At 43.4% G+C, this 15,980-nt stretch overlaps 2 protein-coding genes across 4 annotated transcripts in view; one reads left to right on the top strand and one right to left on the bottom strand.

Moving 5' to 3' along the window:
• Window positions 1-7,848, top strand: part of LIN9 (lin-9 DREAM MuvB core complex component) — a 30,518-nt gene extending 22,670 nt beyond the window's left edge. For all 3 annotated transcript variants that reach the window (XM_032443433.1, XM_032443436.1, XM_032443435.1), the window contains 5 exons: window positions 2,246-2,326; window positions 4,414-4,539; window positions 4,888-5,070; window positions 5,181-5,278; window positions 6,462-7,848. In XM_032443433.1, coding sequence (XP_032299324.1) covers window positions 2,246-2,326; window positions 4,414-4,539; window positions 4,888-5,070; window positions 5,181-5,278; window positions 6,462-6,567 — 594 coding nt within the window. In that variant the 3' untranslated portion in view covers window positions 6,568-7,848. The remainder of the gene's footprint in view (window positions 1-2,245; window positions 2,327-4,413; window positions 4,540-4,887; window positions 5,071-5,180; window positions 5,279-6,461) is intronic.
• Window positions 7,849-9,666: 1,818 nt separating this feature from the next.
• Window positions 9,667-12,178, bottom strand: MIXL1 (Mix paired-like homeobox). Its single transcript, XM_015857104.2, has 2 exons — window positions 10,306-12,178; window positions 9,667-10,231 (listed from the first exon to the last, which is right to left on the bottom strand). The coding sequence occupies exons 1-2, from the start codon at window positions 11,080-11,082 to the stop codon at window positions 9,914-9,916; spliced, it is 1,095 nt and encodes a 364-aa protein (XP_015712590.2). The 5' UTR covers window positions 11,083-12,178; the 3' UTR covers window positions 9,667-9,913.
• Window positions 12,179-15,980: the final 3,802 nt, after the last annotated feature.

The following is a 15,980-nucleotide window of genomic DNA, read 5'->3' on the forward strand; positions in this document are numbered from 1 at the left end:
TAAAGAGAAAAATAATAAGTGCATATCTTTAAAAAGGTTTCAACCAAGCCTTTTAGTTCTATTTATGGGTCCCAAAACTAATTAACAACAAAAGGAAAGGTGGACAGAAATATATGCAGATAGTGATTAAGTGATGAGGACATTCTCCTTAGGAACAACTTGAAGTTGTGCACAAACACTGGGACTTGTAGCAACCACTTTTGATCAACACTGTTGATTTATTATTATTATTATTATTGTTGTTATTGTTATTATTATTATTTTCTGCATATTTATATTTTGGCATCGGTCTTCTTTCTGATCTTTACTGTGGACAAAGATATGCTTTTCTCTTTGTTTGTTTCTTTTGATTTTGGTTTGGGAAAAGATTAAATTTAGATGGGAGGGAAGCAATCCAAGGCTAAAAAAATGTTTGCAGTGTAACTCTATGTCCGGTAGAGGGAGAATGTTAATGCAGTTCAATCAGAGAAGTGTATCAGTCCGATGTCTGTGGAAGAAGTATCTTCTCATCTTGAACACAGGAAGAAAGAGCCATGAATACTAGATTTTTGTCGGGTTTTGTATGTGTGTGAGTTCTTGAAATATATTCCCCATCAAGTTATTACATACATTGAAATGCTTGTATTCTTGTTTATTTTTTACTAAAAAAAAAAACAACAAACCAAACCCAAGTACTAAGCATGCTATAAGGATTGTGCCTTCACGTCTTTTAAATTTCATATCTGGAGAAGTGTTCTACTAAAACACCTTTTCCAGTTTAGTGAGAACTACGTAACAATAAGCAGGGTGAGTTATGCTGAAAATGAAGCTGCTAGGCTGGAGTTCAAGGAGATGAAGACTGACCTGAACTAAAGCATTCACCGGTGATACTGGCAAATGAAAATGGAGTTCTGTTTAATAAAATGTAGCACTGGGAGAAAGTTGGTAAACATCTTTATACAGAGGAAGATCAGAGTTTCTTGTAGGAAGAATTAAATTACCTTGGCCACTGGAGTACTTCTGGAAGTAGGATGAGTATAACATAACAATGAAGGTCATGGACTGGATCACATCCTTGAATGTATATGAACATCATCATAGAAGCTTATCACCAAATAATTGTTCCCGAAACTTGGAAGATAAAATAGCCTGCACTAAGCTGGGAACACCAGCTTCATCAGAGGGGCTTAAATGTATTAGTTGCTGGGTGGTGATGACAGCATAGCTTGGCAAAGAACTTGTTGGCAGCACTGTCAGAGACTATTCAGTACTTTCCCTCCTCCCAGATGCTATTTGCCAAAACCTCTGGGTTTAAGTATAGGTGTTTGCATTGGTTTAATTATATCTATTTACTTCATGTGGGCACCATGAAGCTTAATTAAATGATAATGTATAGGCTTTGAGAGACTTGCTTGGAAAGCAGTGCAGAAAAACCGAATGTCAATCTTCCTGTTGACTCACAGTATCTGCCCCTGGTGTGATAAGATTAATTTTGAGAACTCAAAGCCAGTTCAATTTAATTTAAAGATAAGGCTGATGTTTGTTAGATACCTGATCAGCACAGAACTCAGATGTCCAGCTGTATTAGTCTCTGTGGGCTGTAAAATAGTGTCATAGTTTCTGTGGGCTTGAGAGAGTATGAATAGTTTTAGAAGTGATGTATGCGCTGAGAGCAGTCCCAGTGATTTCCTCTTCAATCTGTTAGGTCCCCAGGGCAGAATAACAGGATATACCCATCCTGAAAGAAACAGGAAAAATGGAATGCCCAGAGCAGGACTGTAGGAAATAGATCCAATCTGTATACCAGGCTTTATTACAGGGATGTACACAAAGAACTAGTGATCAGTCCAGGGCGCAGCTGAGAACAGACCAGAATTCTGAGCAAAAGCTATGGAAGGACAAGTGTGCTGTTAATGTTAGTACATGTTATCACCGTGATGATACAGCTTTCCTTCGGGCAAGAAGAAAAATAAGGTTCTTGATTCCTCAGCCTCTAACAATTATGTTAGTCTTCCTAGAGTGAATTACAGCTGATGGGTTTCAGCTTTCTCCAATCTAAGGTACTTGAAACTGCTTTTAAGAGCCTCTGAAATATCCATTGTTTAGTTTCAATTAATTTTTATTTCTACATTTTGATGTTATAAACAACTGAGAAATGTAGTTTAAAATGATAAAAAAAGACATCCACTTCATTATCTTGAATTTGTATGCAATTTCAGAACTACATAAGGACCTACTCATTCTAAAAATAGCTCCTTTGTTTTAGACCAGGTTATCGAAAATCCTTATGATCAAGAAGGAACACATCAAACAGTTAAGAGAGATGAATACGGAAGCAGAAAAGCTGGTAAGATTGTTCTCAGATCTTAAGGATATACTTTAACAGCTAGTACAAATTGATGCAATTAAAACAAAGTCTAGATGAAAAACTATTTCTTTATTCTTTCTGTAATGTTTGAGTTTTTAATTTTTTTTGTTGTTGAGGTAAGTCGGAGAGGTCAGTTGCTTTAAAAGCATTATGCTTTGGGAACAGGTTAATGTTAACATTGGTATAGTATTTCCTTGTTTTATGTGTCAATCGATGATGGTATCTCCTTGTTTTGTTTGTCAGTTGATATATGCTACGTACTTCAGGGATTTGGGCAATCAGTAAAGCATTTATCTTATTTTGTAGACGGTAGGTGTGCATTTAGGTCTTGGGACAAAGTGGTAACTCAGTTCAGAGTTTTTGTACATAAATCTCTGAGTGCCCTTGGTAATTAAAATAGATGCAAAAAGAGGCAAGATTAAGACATGCTATTGCAGACGGTAATTCTGATGCAGAAAAACTACCAGCTCTCCTTAATACAAACAGTAAAACTATCTGTTCCAACTGAGTTGTCTTTACCTTCGTAGGGGTAAAGAAATCCACAGGAAGGGCTGAGTTTTCACTAGCTTTTTTCTTGACAAAAATCCAGATATTAGCATGTCAGTTGTCTGCTGCATCATAAATTTAACTTTGTTGTAGAATAAGAATGCCAAGGAAAATAACAACAGTGAGAGAGCAAAGGAATGATAGAGAAGATGATGGTCCAGGAATAAATAAATCTTAACTCAGTTGTAGCATAGATAAGGGCTTGGAGATAGCTGTTAAACACTTCTTCTGCTATTTGCTTTTTCAGTCAGCAGCCGTAAAGCAACTCTCGTCACTATTTATGTCTTGATAAAAATAGAAGACATATACTGGGTCATGTTCTTAGCCTGTCTGTAATGCTTTTTTGTCCTCTTGTTAATCCCATCTTCATTTGTGGCATTTAGTGTGTGTTGCTTCTCCTTTAGAATGCATGTTCTTTGAACGTGACTCTTCAACATTAGGCCACTTAAATACCATAATCAAACCTAAACATGAGTAAAATAGAATCCTTTGACTTCATTCATGCAAGTAGAGCTTGTCAGACTTTAATAATCATTGATAAAATTGTTCAAGTAAAGTTATTTGCCTAATTTATTTATTTTTTTAATGATCCAGCATAGATGTAAATGGAACTGACCAAAATCAGAAGTTATATTGAGTGTAGTCCATTTTTATCTGGCAACATTAATAAATTCAAACATACATGAAGCAGGGAAAGGACTGCTTACTAACAATGAAGCATCTTGCCATGTACACAGAAGAGTATCCATTTTATCCACTTTTCTGATGACTAAACATTGTTGCATAGACAAATGCAAATAAGGATAGCTGGCTCTTTTTTTTTTTTTTTTTTCACTTGACCTGCAACAAAGTTGAGGTAAAGGTGATGCTGGTTATTCAAGAGGAGAATAGATGCCCTGTGACAGAGATGTTTTCTGTTTCCATCTACTAAAAGCCAACCAACTTTTGTCTGCAAGCTGAACTGTTTGTCAGTGTCTGTATTGCTACTGGGTCATAAATAGTGCTGGTGCTGTTGGAATACATCTTTCGTCTTCACCAATATAGAATGCCATCATCCGTGTCTCTCTGATACAGAATTTACTATTCCCTGTGGCTTCCATAGCTAGCCTGTATTAGGCCAGCATGCTCTAGAGGGGGCTGGTCAAGGAAGAAGGTCTTATGTTTTGGAGCTGCTGGACATGTTGTCCTGTACTGTTCTGCTGACAGAAGAATCTTCTGTTCATACTGTTGAAAGAAGTCATGCCCCACCATGGGTGAAATAAGCATTTCAGGCTGTATTGTCATCTGTACTGTTTAGTGCCACAGATTATCATGGTGCTTTCTGAAGAGAATGAAAGTGTAACTGCACGAATTGTCAGTTGGAGTTATAAGCAGTGATACTAGGCTTTAAGTTTTTCATGTTAACATCTCTATTAGGCACTGGGATTTCAAATACCCCAGTATTATTTTAAAGTAAAAATTCCTTTTGATGAGTTCCACTTGTATCTCATTAACTTCAACATGCTTTGTGTTTTCCACAGAAATCCTATTCTATGCCAATAAGCATTGAGTTTCAGAGGAGATATGCAACTATTGTTTTAGATCTAGAACAACTAAACAAAGACTTAAATAAAGTTTTGCATAAAGTTCAGCAGTATTGTTATGAGGTAAGATTTTGCTGGAATTTGTGTTTGTTTCTGCTTAACCTGAGTTAAAAAAATCAAAAATCAGAATTTTCTGGGAATAGTGCGTAAGCAGGGATCATGTGGAACTGAAATTGGTAGCAGCTGTGTCTGTTTTGTTGTCTCTGTTTCCCTGTTTCTCTTAGCTGAATGCAGGCACTTCTGATGATACCAGTGGCCAGTTTTGGATTAGGCATGCGTGTGTATAAATGAAGAAAAAATAAAGCAGGATATTAACCTGTGGACTATATTGCAATCATTTGTCACTTCATATGTGCACTAAATGCGAAGGAATTATTTAATCTTCATTTATCTTTGTTTCTATCTGTGCAGCTTGCTCCAGACCAAGGCCTCCAACCCGCAGACCAGCCAACAGATCTGAGGCGGAGGTGTGAAGAGGAGGCTCAGGAAATTGTTAGGCAAGCAAATTCCTCAACAACAGGACAGCTTTGTGTTGAAAGTGAAAATTTAACTGACCTTATCTCTAGACTTACAGCAATATTACTGCAGATTAAGGTAAAATAATAGCAAAAAATAGTGTCTCCCAATTAAGTCCACAATATTAGACCTCTGTCAGGTTCTTTGTGCTGAACTGTTAGAACATTTTTTGTTTTCTTCTCCTGCAGTGTCTAGCAGAAGGAGGTGACCTGAATTCCTTTGAGTTTAAATCACTAACAGATTCACTAAATGACATTAAGAATTCAATAGATTCCTCAAATATCAGGTACTACTACTTTGAATATTTAATTCCTAATTGCTCATTTTGTGTCAGCATGCAATCGTTCATGTCTTTTAGAGGTGAATGTGAGTATAAGTAAGGGTTTTAGTCTGGTAACTACTTGCTTATGGAAGTGGTCCCATTTAAAGGGATCTTCTTAGAGAGTACAAGATCAGCAGTTTTCTGTTTGAACCTATCAGTGAAGTAACCTGATTAAAGAAAAAAAAAGTGATAAATTGATACAGCAACAACTAAAATGGCTGAAGAGCAGGAAATTTGACAGCTGTTATTTTAGAATATTTTCTGTACAATTTCCATATTCTTCTTTTTTAATGTTAATCAGTGTCTTGTCTGTGAATATCACACACTGGCATATGAGACAATTAGAGTTTCTGCCTGGCTTCTATTAACAATATTTTAACTGGAAACAAACAAGCAAACCACAAAAGAACAGCCATATTGTGTCAGATCAAAGGCTGCTCTAGTCCACTGTCCATTTTTCAGCAGTTATCACAAGCAGGTGGGGAGGCATTATAAAAATAGCAAGTACACAGTGATACTCTTCCTGAGTGTACTGCAAACTCCAACCATTTGTGGCCATGGTTTTTTAACCATAATTGCATAGTCACTAAATTACATAATTAAAAAAAATAAAAAACAACCAAAAACTTGAAATGCTAAGCATTTCCTTATGCCCTCCACACTGGTATTGCTACATGATTGACTGATTTTTTGCAATGATAATAGAGCAGCTTTTTGATTCTAACGGAGGATTTTATAGCACTTTTCCATTTTGATTTAAATAAAAAAAAAAAAAAAAAGAAAGCAACTTCCTGTCATCAACACTGCAAGTAAATGTCAGAATGGGTTCAACTAAGGGCTGAGAAACACTGCTAAGAAGGTGACGATCTTTCCATTTCACTGTACTCAGTCTGGGTACTTTACCATCTCTTCACAATGTTTTCCTTTTATTAGCTCCAACCACTTTACAGTCATCTTTAAAGAACCCAAGTCAGTAACTTCGACTTCATGCAACTGTTTTTGTAAATGCTATTTACTAATGCAAGCTGATAACTGATAGGAATGTACTGCTGATTTATTTGACTGCTTGTACCTTGTAGAAGTACTCAGATGGAACCCTTATGTAAGATGTTTAATCCTTTTCTTTTTTTTCCTCTCTCCCTTGTAGTTGTTTTCAGAATAACGTTGAGATCCATGTTGCACACATTCAGAGTGGTCTGAGCCAGATGGGAAATTTACATGCCTTTGCAGCTAATAACACCAACAGAGACTGAAAACTTTCTTTCAAGTGTATAGCAAGTAGTTCTGGAAAATCCTCTTCATTTATATATGCTTCAACAAATACCCTAACTGCCAGAAGATAAGGGAAAAGAAGACCTCTCAGACCCTTTTAAACATATTGTATTTGCTTCTTAAGAAAACCAGCATTACTGACAAGCGTTACATTAAATTTCTCCATTTGTTATTCACATGCAGTAGTTTTGCTAACTGGTAACCTCTTAGTAATTGCATTTATTATAATAAACCTGAAAACGTACTTTCATATAATTTGAACTTAGTTTTTCAAAGTTCAAATTAATTCTGCCCACCTCTTGTTGTTGGCTCTCCTGGTAGGTTAGATAAAGTGATGAAGAGGAAATGGCTCACATCAGTAGCTATGTGGCAGTCTTTGTTCCTTAAAGCTACACTTCTCTAAGTACCTGAGATGCCACCAGCTGGCACGGTGATGGCGTGGGCTGAGTGCTCCAGGTCTAAAGAAGCAGCGGTGGGCTGCAGACGGAGAACTAAAGTTGCAGAAGATGTTGGGCAGGTCTACAGATCAGTCAGTGTCTTGTTGGAACATATAATTTATCATAACTTATATAAGAAGTCTAATGAAGGAATATAAAGATGGAACTGATACCTTTCTAAAAACAGAGTCGTTGCGGCTTTTACCCTTTATGTGGGGCAAAAAGAAATGTTTTAGATGGTATTTTATATAAATGAACGATAAAACGTACTGTTTTTCCAACTTTGGGTTTGTTTTGCACAACTTTTAAATTAGATTCCTGGTTATCTGACATACACAACATATATAAATATGAAGATTTTTATAATAAGATATAACCGGTGAGGTAAACTGCAAAGATGAAAAGTGACAACCTGCCTACGAGTACATTTTGGAATGTTAATCTTGTAAAAAGTGTGTATTTGGTTTGTTTAAATAGTCTTGTAAAGCTTCTGTGTAATGAATCGTTTCCAGATATGGATTTTCAGAGATAGCCGTAGAGTTGTTTTGGATTCCTTTAGATGCCTCATTAAATGAGGCCTTTTATATGTTAATGTATAAAGAATATGTAAACAGGATTATTTTCGATTTTAAAATTTTGTATAGTTTAAAGATGCTTCTGTATTCTGTGTTGGTATTGTGCCACTGCAAAACTTTAGTGCAGAGTTTCTATTTAGCTAAACTTGTTCTGTTAATTAAGAGAAATGCATAAATCTTTTATTCTCGGTGAAATTTGTAACTGAATAAATTGAACTTTAAGAGTTGATATATTTCACAAAAATGCAAACTTCTGGCACGTGGTTTCAGGTCATTTTTTAAGAGGAGTTAATTGCTGAAAGCGAAACACGATGACCAGGGTGACAAGGTGAGTGGCTGTTCTAAAGTACCTAGAAAACATACAAGGGGTGTGACAAAACACCAGACACTGCTTTTGCCAGAGTTAGCCACAGAGCTGTCCCTCTCATCATGTAACAGAACATGGCTGTGGCCCTTCCAGTGCTTTCATTTTGTGGTATTTGGTAAAGTGGATAGAAAGGTTCCCTACACTGCCTGTTTTCATTTAATTAGAGAGAAATGCCAGAGCCTAACTTAATAAGATACAAAGGTTCAGTCTGTTGTGATCTACTGCTGACATGGAGGGGAAAAAATCCTCTTGCAGTTTACTTTCACCCCTCCCCTCGTTCCTGGGTGCTCACTGAACCCCTGGTGCACAGTGCTGATGAGAAGCAGCTCACCTTTGTCTCCTTGTTTGCTGCCCATGTGGCTCAGTGAATTCAGTCCCTGCAGAGTGCAATGGAAAACAAGCAGCAGGGGCTGCCATCCCCAGCAGCAGCTTGCAGGCTCAGTGTGCAAACCACTGTTGCACAGTTGGAAGCTGAACATGCATGTGAATGCTCTGAGTACTCCATCCCTGATGGCTCCTGGGCACCCAAGTCCACTTGGGATGAATGATGTCAGATTTTCATTTTTATTTTTTCGCTCTGCAGTTTGGCCAAGGACAGCTCTGTTGTTTTGTTTGTGGACAGAGTTCCTCAGTCAGCGCTCCTGCTTCACCATTCAGCCTCACCTGCTTGCAGCTCCACAGGAATTTGGCTGTCTCAGATCTGGCAAGCACAGGTATGTGATGGGTTACACTTAAGGATTTTTGGGTATTGGTTACTTTGTCCTGTGCGGTGTGATTCCTGACGCAGGTTATTTTCCTCAGTAGGACACACGCTCCTCGCTTCTGTTTTTGTCTCCAGAAGAGCCTTGTGATGTTCAGGTGTTGTCTCCTGACTGGTGTTCCTCAGGTCATTGCTGGGGCCAGCCCTACTTAATCTCTTTACTGATCTGGATTGAGTGCACCCTTGGTAAATCTGCAGATGACATCAAGTTGTGAGGAAGTGCCAGTCTGCCTGAGGGCAGGAAGGCCTTGCAAGGGGATCTGCACAGGTTGGACCAATGAGCTGAGGGTAATTGTATGAGCTGCAACGAGACCAAGGGTTGGGTCCTGCGCTTCAGTTACAAAAACCCCATGTATTACTACAGGCTTGGGGCAGAATGGCAGGAAAGGCGTGGAGGAAAAGAATCTGGGGCTGTTAGCTGACAGCTGGCTGAAAATGAGCCTGGAGTGTGCCCAGGCGGCCAAGAAGGCCAGTGGCCTCCCAGGTAAAAGGGGTAGGACAAGAGGTCACGGCCTTAAGTTGTACATGAGTAGGTTCAGGTTGGATATTAGGAAATATTTCATCTCAGAAAGAGTGGTGATGCATTGACACAGGCTGTCCGGGTGGAGTCACCATCCCTGGAGGTGCTGAAGAGTTGTGCTGATGTGGTACTAAAGAACATGGCTTAGCAGGCTCTGTGAGCAGAGAATGACAGTTGGACTGGGTGATATTACTAGTTTTCTGATTCTGTTATCTGGAGTCTGACAGTTTGCTCTACTTCTAGGCAGAAAGAGCTGATGTCCTAAGTTCACACTGTCCCATTTAGGAAAAGCGTGCTGGTTTAGTGCTCTCTTGTTCCCCCTCGCTCCACCCGCGGCTCTCTGGGCCTAGAACAGCCCCCGCTGCGAGGTCAGCAGCCCATCCCTGTCCGCATCACGAACACAACTCCCGACTCAGAGCAGCGCAGAACAGAAAAGGGAACTTTTATTTATTTTTCTCTCTCAAAAAGTAACAACAGCCCTCTCCCACCCCCATCCTCCCTAGAACAGTGCAGTCGGTCGGTTTGGTGGCTTGAAAAGGTTAAATAGAAGCTGTAAACAATATAACACGGTGCCGGCAACCGGCGCGGCCGCCCCCATCTCCCGTCCATAAATAGGCGCAGTCCCTTCGGGATAAAGTGCAAGAGGCGCGGGCAGTGCCGGGCCGCCGTCAGAGGGCTCGAAAGGCGCCGAGTGCGTTCTCCTCCCACTCCAGCCCCGGCTCCGAGAAGCCGCCGCCGGCCGGGATGGGGAACGCGGGGCGGGGCGGGTAGGGCCCGGCCGGGGCGGCTCCGCTCCCCCCGTGCGGGAGCATCCCGGGGCCGGGCGGGACGGCGGCGCGGGGCGGCCACTCGCAGCGCTCCTGCCGGGCGCGGAGCAGCGGGGCCGCGCCGCACGGCGGGCGTTGGGGCGGCGGCGGGGCGGGGGGAGCCGGGCGGGGCGGCCCCCGCTGCCGGCGAGACTTGGCGCGGCGGTTCTGGAACCAGACCTGGGGAGAGAGGGGGGTCGTGAGGGCGCGGGGAGGGCGGGCGGTGAGGAGGGCGGGCGGCCCCTGCCCCTCACCTGGATGCGGGACTCGGGGATCTGCGTGGCGTCGGCCAGCCGCTCCCGCAGGTAGATGTCGGGGTACATGGTGTCCTGGAACACCAGCTCCAGCGTCTCCAGCTGCGCCGCCGTGAAGCTCGTCCGTTTCCGACGCTGCGCCGACGGAGTCCCCTCCGTCGCCGGGGGCAGCGCCGCGACGGGCGCCGGGGCCGCGACGGGCCCTCCCCCGTTATCCCGGGCCGTCCCGCACAGCCACCGGCCCGGCGGGCAGGAGGGCGGCACCGCGGGCAGCTCCGCCGGGGGCGGCCCGAAGCGCAGCGCCGCCATGGCCGAGGGCCGAGAGGGGTCCGGCTGCCCGCGGGGCTTTATAGCCGGGAGGGGACCGGCGGGGGCGGGGGTGCCGAAGGGAGGCGGCCCCGGCACGGGGGGTCCGGCGTGGAGAGGGGGCAGCGGCCCCCTCGGTGCCACGGGGTTGGGCGCCTCGGGCAGGAGCTGGGCACACCGCTGGGTCGTGTGTGGTGCGGCGTCTGGGCTGTACTGCTGTGGGGTTTGCGTCCTCCGAGTGAGGTGCGGGCTGTCATCTGTGCGAGCTGCAGGTGAGACGTAGCTGGGCAGCCCCAGAGCTGAGGTTGCCGCGGACAGAGCCAGGCGATGCCACCACCTTTCCCACCCGTGTGCCTGTGAGGAGCCATTCCCAGCTGCAGCATGGCTGCCATCCCAGCGTAAGATGTACAGGCTGCCCTTAGCGAGCTGTGTGAGATGCTGCTCCCTCTGAAGGGACGGCATTCTGAGCATCAGCTCTGAAAGAGCTTTTATTCACGAGGTGTTTGTACCTTTGTGCTTTTGCACACACACACGTGAAGATCAGGTGCTCTCACTAACGTAGGCTTTCTTTTGCCATCTCTCCCCATAATGTCAGCAACCTCCCACCAGCTCTCACAGAGCTTCACCCCAGCACAGGTGAGCATCACGGGGTGCCTGCATCTGCCCCGAGCTGTGCTGGCTGGGAGCTCAGAGACCTGAGGAAGGTATTGAGACTCTTCCAACCCCTCTGGTTCTGCACCCTGTTGTTATTCCTGTCCTGGCTGGGCACAAAGGAGTATCCTACCACTCACCTTGAAATGCAGACTCTGTACCATCAGTCTAGAAGTGAATCACTGTTTTCAATTAATACATCTAAAATTGAGATAGCTATTTCTAAATATGGAATGCAGCAACAAAAGCAGGTGAAGAGCATGCTGCCGTGTCATTGCTGCCATCAGCAGCCACCTAATGCAATAAGGAGGGCTCTGAAACACTGCAGCTTTGAAGAGGTTGGAAGAGGTGGCCCTATGTTTGCTGGCCTACTCCATTTCCAAGCTGTTCTGAGTCTCTCCAATTGGAGTGGGTCACAGAGTCACCTTTTAACCATGCGCACTGAGATCCTTCCTTTCTGACTGTTGGAGATGAGGTTTGGGTAGTGTCCTGGAATGCCTGCAGGTATAAGCAGCAGCATGGCATTTGGTCATATCTGAAATGGTCTCCTTGGGATACCAAGCACTTGTAGCAATGTTGCTGCTCTGCCTGGAGCAGTATTTGCCAAGCAGTGGTTTGTTAGTCACTAGGGCATATGTCCTGTGTGTGAACCCCTCTTGCTTTTGACTCCTTCATTTGGTTTGTGCTGGGGTTCTGTAGGCAGGGCACTCTAGTATGGTCATTTTTTGTTCTACCAAGTGTATGATATGGGTGGGAGATGTCCTCAATGTGAATTTTCTAATTTCTAAAAACATTGTTGAACCTTTTAATAGCACAAATTTAGGTCTCTCTCATCTACTTGAGTGTTTTCACAAATCTCAGTGTCTTAGAGATCCCAATGTACGTGTCATCTTTAATGGAAGGTGGCCAGCAGCTTCAGAAGATGAGGAGAGAAGCCTGACATAAGAAGTGGCAATGGTCATACACCCAGTTTCATCTCCTTAGAGACATTTTTATGGGTGTGTGTGTTTGCTCTAGTTTCTTTTGGCATGACAATGCCACATAGTTCCTAGCTTCCCTATCAGGCCCATTAATGCACACCAGCTTCATGTTTTGAGGGTTTTTTCTTTCTGCCTAAGAGGAAATCTTTAGAATGAATGCTTAATTTCTCTCTAATTGCTCCTAGTTACTGTGTAACTCCTCTGACAAAGCTCTTTCCAACCTCCAAAAGCTTTTAGAGGTTTTTCAGGTTTTCCCAAAGCATACACACCAATATCTGTGTATTTTTAGACACATCCATGCCTTTAAGTTGATCTCACCATGATTTCATGTTGATCATTTACAGCTGTCCTTTAGCAGTGTTGGTGTTTCCAGCTCTCAGGCTGCAAAGAGGAAGAACTCAAGAGAGGCACCTCGTCCTCACTCTGAGACTGTTTGCAGATGTGTGGAACTGTATTACTGAGACCTCCGAGCTGTCAGTCATGGCTCTTCAGCTGTGCTCCTGAGTGCTGAGTTCTTTTGGTCACTGTGGGACTCCACACATCATCCTCACACATCATCCTCTGCTCCAAGGGTGTCCCGGAGCAGTCAGACCCTGCTGACACCAGACCTGTGTGGGACGTGTTCATACAGCTGTGCAGTACCATAAGGATCCCAGGTCACCAGGTAAAGGTCCAGTCCTGCCCAATGACTGCACACCAATTTTTTCCACGGGGTTAAAGTAAATGGGATCTGACAAGCTTTCTGTCCTTTCTGAAGGATGACTCTATCATGGTTGGCTATTATTGATCACATCTATATATACATGTGTTTTTCTTTAAGAATTGAAACGCTATCTTTCTGCTATCAACAGCCAGGCACCGGTAGCACCCTGTGACTCACTCCCTGTGTTTGGGAGGGGGGTGTGACCTGGTGGGGTGAACCATTTCCTTTGAGGTGTGAGACGTGGCTTCAGGACCTCATGGTGTGTTCGTGTATTCCGTCCCGGGGAGTCGATAAGAGCTGCAGACATACAGCAGGCCTGGAAGAAAGCAGTGGGAAAGGCACAAAGACCTCACAAATACATATGAAAGGATCAAGGGTCTGCATGTGCTAAATCCCAACAGGAACAGATTTGGGGTGAGATGCCCAGAGTTCAGAGGGAACTCATGCACAGCAAAGGGGCAAATGCAGAGTATGTCTGACTGCTGGCAGCTGGCTCCCTACCTTATAGTGAGGAAGGTCGAGGATTTGGGAGAGGGAAGGAGATAAAAGCAAACGGAGGAGATGGTGTTAGGAATGGGAAAAGGAGAAGGCAGAAGGGAGCATGCCTCCTGGAGGCAGGCAGCCTGGTTGGAAGACACCTGGGTATTTAGGGGTGAATTAAGACACTGTGAAACCTGAGCCTGTCTTTGAGTTTGGAGATATCCTGACAACAGCCAGATGCACACACCTGGCAGTCACGGGGCTTCAGAAGTGAGAGGGCAACCTCAAAGATAATTTTGGCAGCAAGCCTTAGGCTGAAGCAAGTCCTGCTGATGCTTGTTTTCTCTGTGCCCTCTCTAGTTTTGTAGTGTGATGCTGCGAAAGAACTTGAAGCTTGTATTTAACTGACTTCTTCCTGTTGCCTGCTCATTCACGTGCTCTGAATGAGATCTGTAGAACAGTCATGCTCTGTTCTTATAGATATTTTCCTTTAAAGAAGGATTTTTTAACATTTGTTGTTAGGTGTATTTGTACATGTAAAATTATTGGGTTACCTGAACTTCCAGTGATGTTTATTTAATTCACAGCACAAACAAAAGAGAATCTCTGTCTCTGCCGATGAATCACAAGAGAAAAGGAAGATGAGAAAGGGAGTGTTAAGTTAAAAAGCAGAGCCCTGTTTTTCTCCTCCGTAGGCTGCAGCTCAACTCTTTACCTGGAGCCACTCTGCAGGGTGCAGTCAGAATGTGCAAACCCAGCAAGGCTGGCAGGAAATGGCAGGGTGATACGTAGCACAGGGGCTACATCTTCTTTGACTGCACTGAGTAATTAACAGGCTCTGAAGAGTCCACTATCTACTGCTTTAAAACTTCCTCGTCTTAGCAAGCAGTGTTAAGGCATTGTTTTCTAACACTGTTTGGCAGGCTCCTAAGCCCTCCTCATTCCACACATGATGAAGTCTTTCTTTATCGATCCCAGCTTAACAAATGGCAATCACAAGATTTTCTGGTTTTGTCTTGCAGTGTTTGTTATCTGTCTTAGTGCCTTCAGCTTCTGAAATCAATAGATTCTATGAGAATCTCAATTCTATCTTATTTTTGTTCTTACTGTTTTAAAGCTAATGTCTCGTGGTTATGGAGAGAAGAACCCCAAAATGAAGCAAGCTGTCTTCTATTGTTCACAACCAGAAAGCAATGGGAATCACCAGCACTCTCCTGGTAAGGTTGGATGCCCATTACAAGGTTAACTCAGGGCCACTATCCTTCCCCTGGCTGCTCTGTTCAGTTATACCACACAAGTCTTTCCTCTCTGAGTGGTATTGACTGCAAATTTCTTCAGTCCTGTTCTTCCCTTCTGCTACTGAAGCATGTGTACGTGTTGCGTGCCAAGGCTGATGCTCAGACTTTGCTTTCTTATCATTCAGTATACATATTTCCTATCTTCTTTTCTGGTTGGTTTTAGATACAAGGTTGGTCTTTTTTTCTTGGCACTTGCAAAAAAAGTCATTTTGACATTTTTTTTCTGAGGCGTTTTATTTCAGGCCCCTGTACAGTTGGGAAGATTTCCAGCTTTAAGATGTAGGTGGTATGAGGGGAGTTCCACCTGAGCTGAGGATTTGTGGCTGATGATTAATTAAACCAGCAGTTTCTGATGATCAGAGCTGGGGCGTGCAGCAGTTACTATGCCATTTGATGAAGTGATTCTCTTCCATGCATTAATTGACTCATAGTACTTTGCTATTTAAAAATTCATTGAAGAAAAGCAAAAGAAAGGTAATTCTATGTAACAAACCCAGTAGGCATTATTTCTGTGGCTTATCCTGATTTTTATTAGCATTATTATAGGCATGATTTTCTGGTGTCTGACTCACGCTGAAGCTCCATATGCTTGCATAGGAAAGTATCTCTTTTCTCCAGCTGTTTTCCTGCCCCATGTCAGCAGCCCAGTACCACCTCAAGGGCTGCCTTGCTTCTCACTGCAAACAGTTTGCCTCCTCCTAGGCACTGTTCCTGCCCTCATCCTTCCCAGTGCCCCTGGTTTCCCAAATCAGCACAATGCCTCATATTCTTTCTCCTGTACTTCACACAACTGCTGTTATTCCCCATTACTCAAGCTGAGCTCCTGCGTCTTATTTTCTGGTGGCTATATTGTTCTATTTGACTTTGGCCCCATTTGTCAAGGGTGCACTGCTGTCACTTCTTTAGTCTGACCCTCTCCTTTGTTGTCAAGAAGTCTTCCTCTTTTCATTGGTACCTTTATCTCTTTCTCAGTTATCTTCTACTCCTGTAGACTCTTTCCCCACTCGTTTAACCAAGCTTGTCTTATCAGTACTGGGGGATTTAAGACTTTTCTTCTTGACAGCTTTTCTTCCCCACTCCCTGGAAGTTTCTCCATGCCACTGGGTGCAGGACAAAGAACAAATGCATTTGTTATTCGAAATAAGTGCAGCCATGCCCCGTATCCTTAGAAGACAGCATTTGTCCTCTTCTGCAATCATATGTTTCACATCTGGGAGGTTGTCCTTAGGACTCTGAGGTAACAGAAGGCATAAGGGA

This window comes from Coturnix japonica, chromosome 3 (genome assembly GCF_001577835.2).
Source record: "Coturnix japonica isolate 7356 chromosome 3, Coturnix japonica 2.1, whole genome shotgun sequence".
Classification (NCBI taxonomy): domain Eukaryota; kingdom Metazoa; phylum Chordata; class Aves; order Galliformes; family Phasianidae; genus Coturnix; species Coturnix japonica.

Excerpts from the sequence above, each read along its gene's own strand:
- MIXL1 (XM_015857104.2), bottom strand. The coding sequence starts at position 11,082 with ATGCTCAGAATGCCGTCCCTTCAGAGGGAGCAGCATCTCACACAGCTC. Across the intron at positions 10,232-10,305 it reads TCCCCGAGTCCCGCATCCAG|GTCTGGTTCCAGAACCGCCG; the intron begins GTGAGGGGCAGG and ends CTCTCTCCCCAG.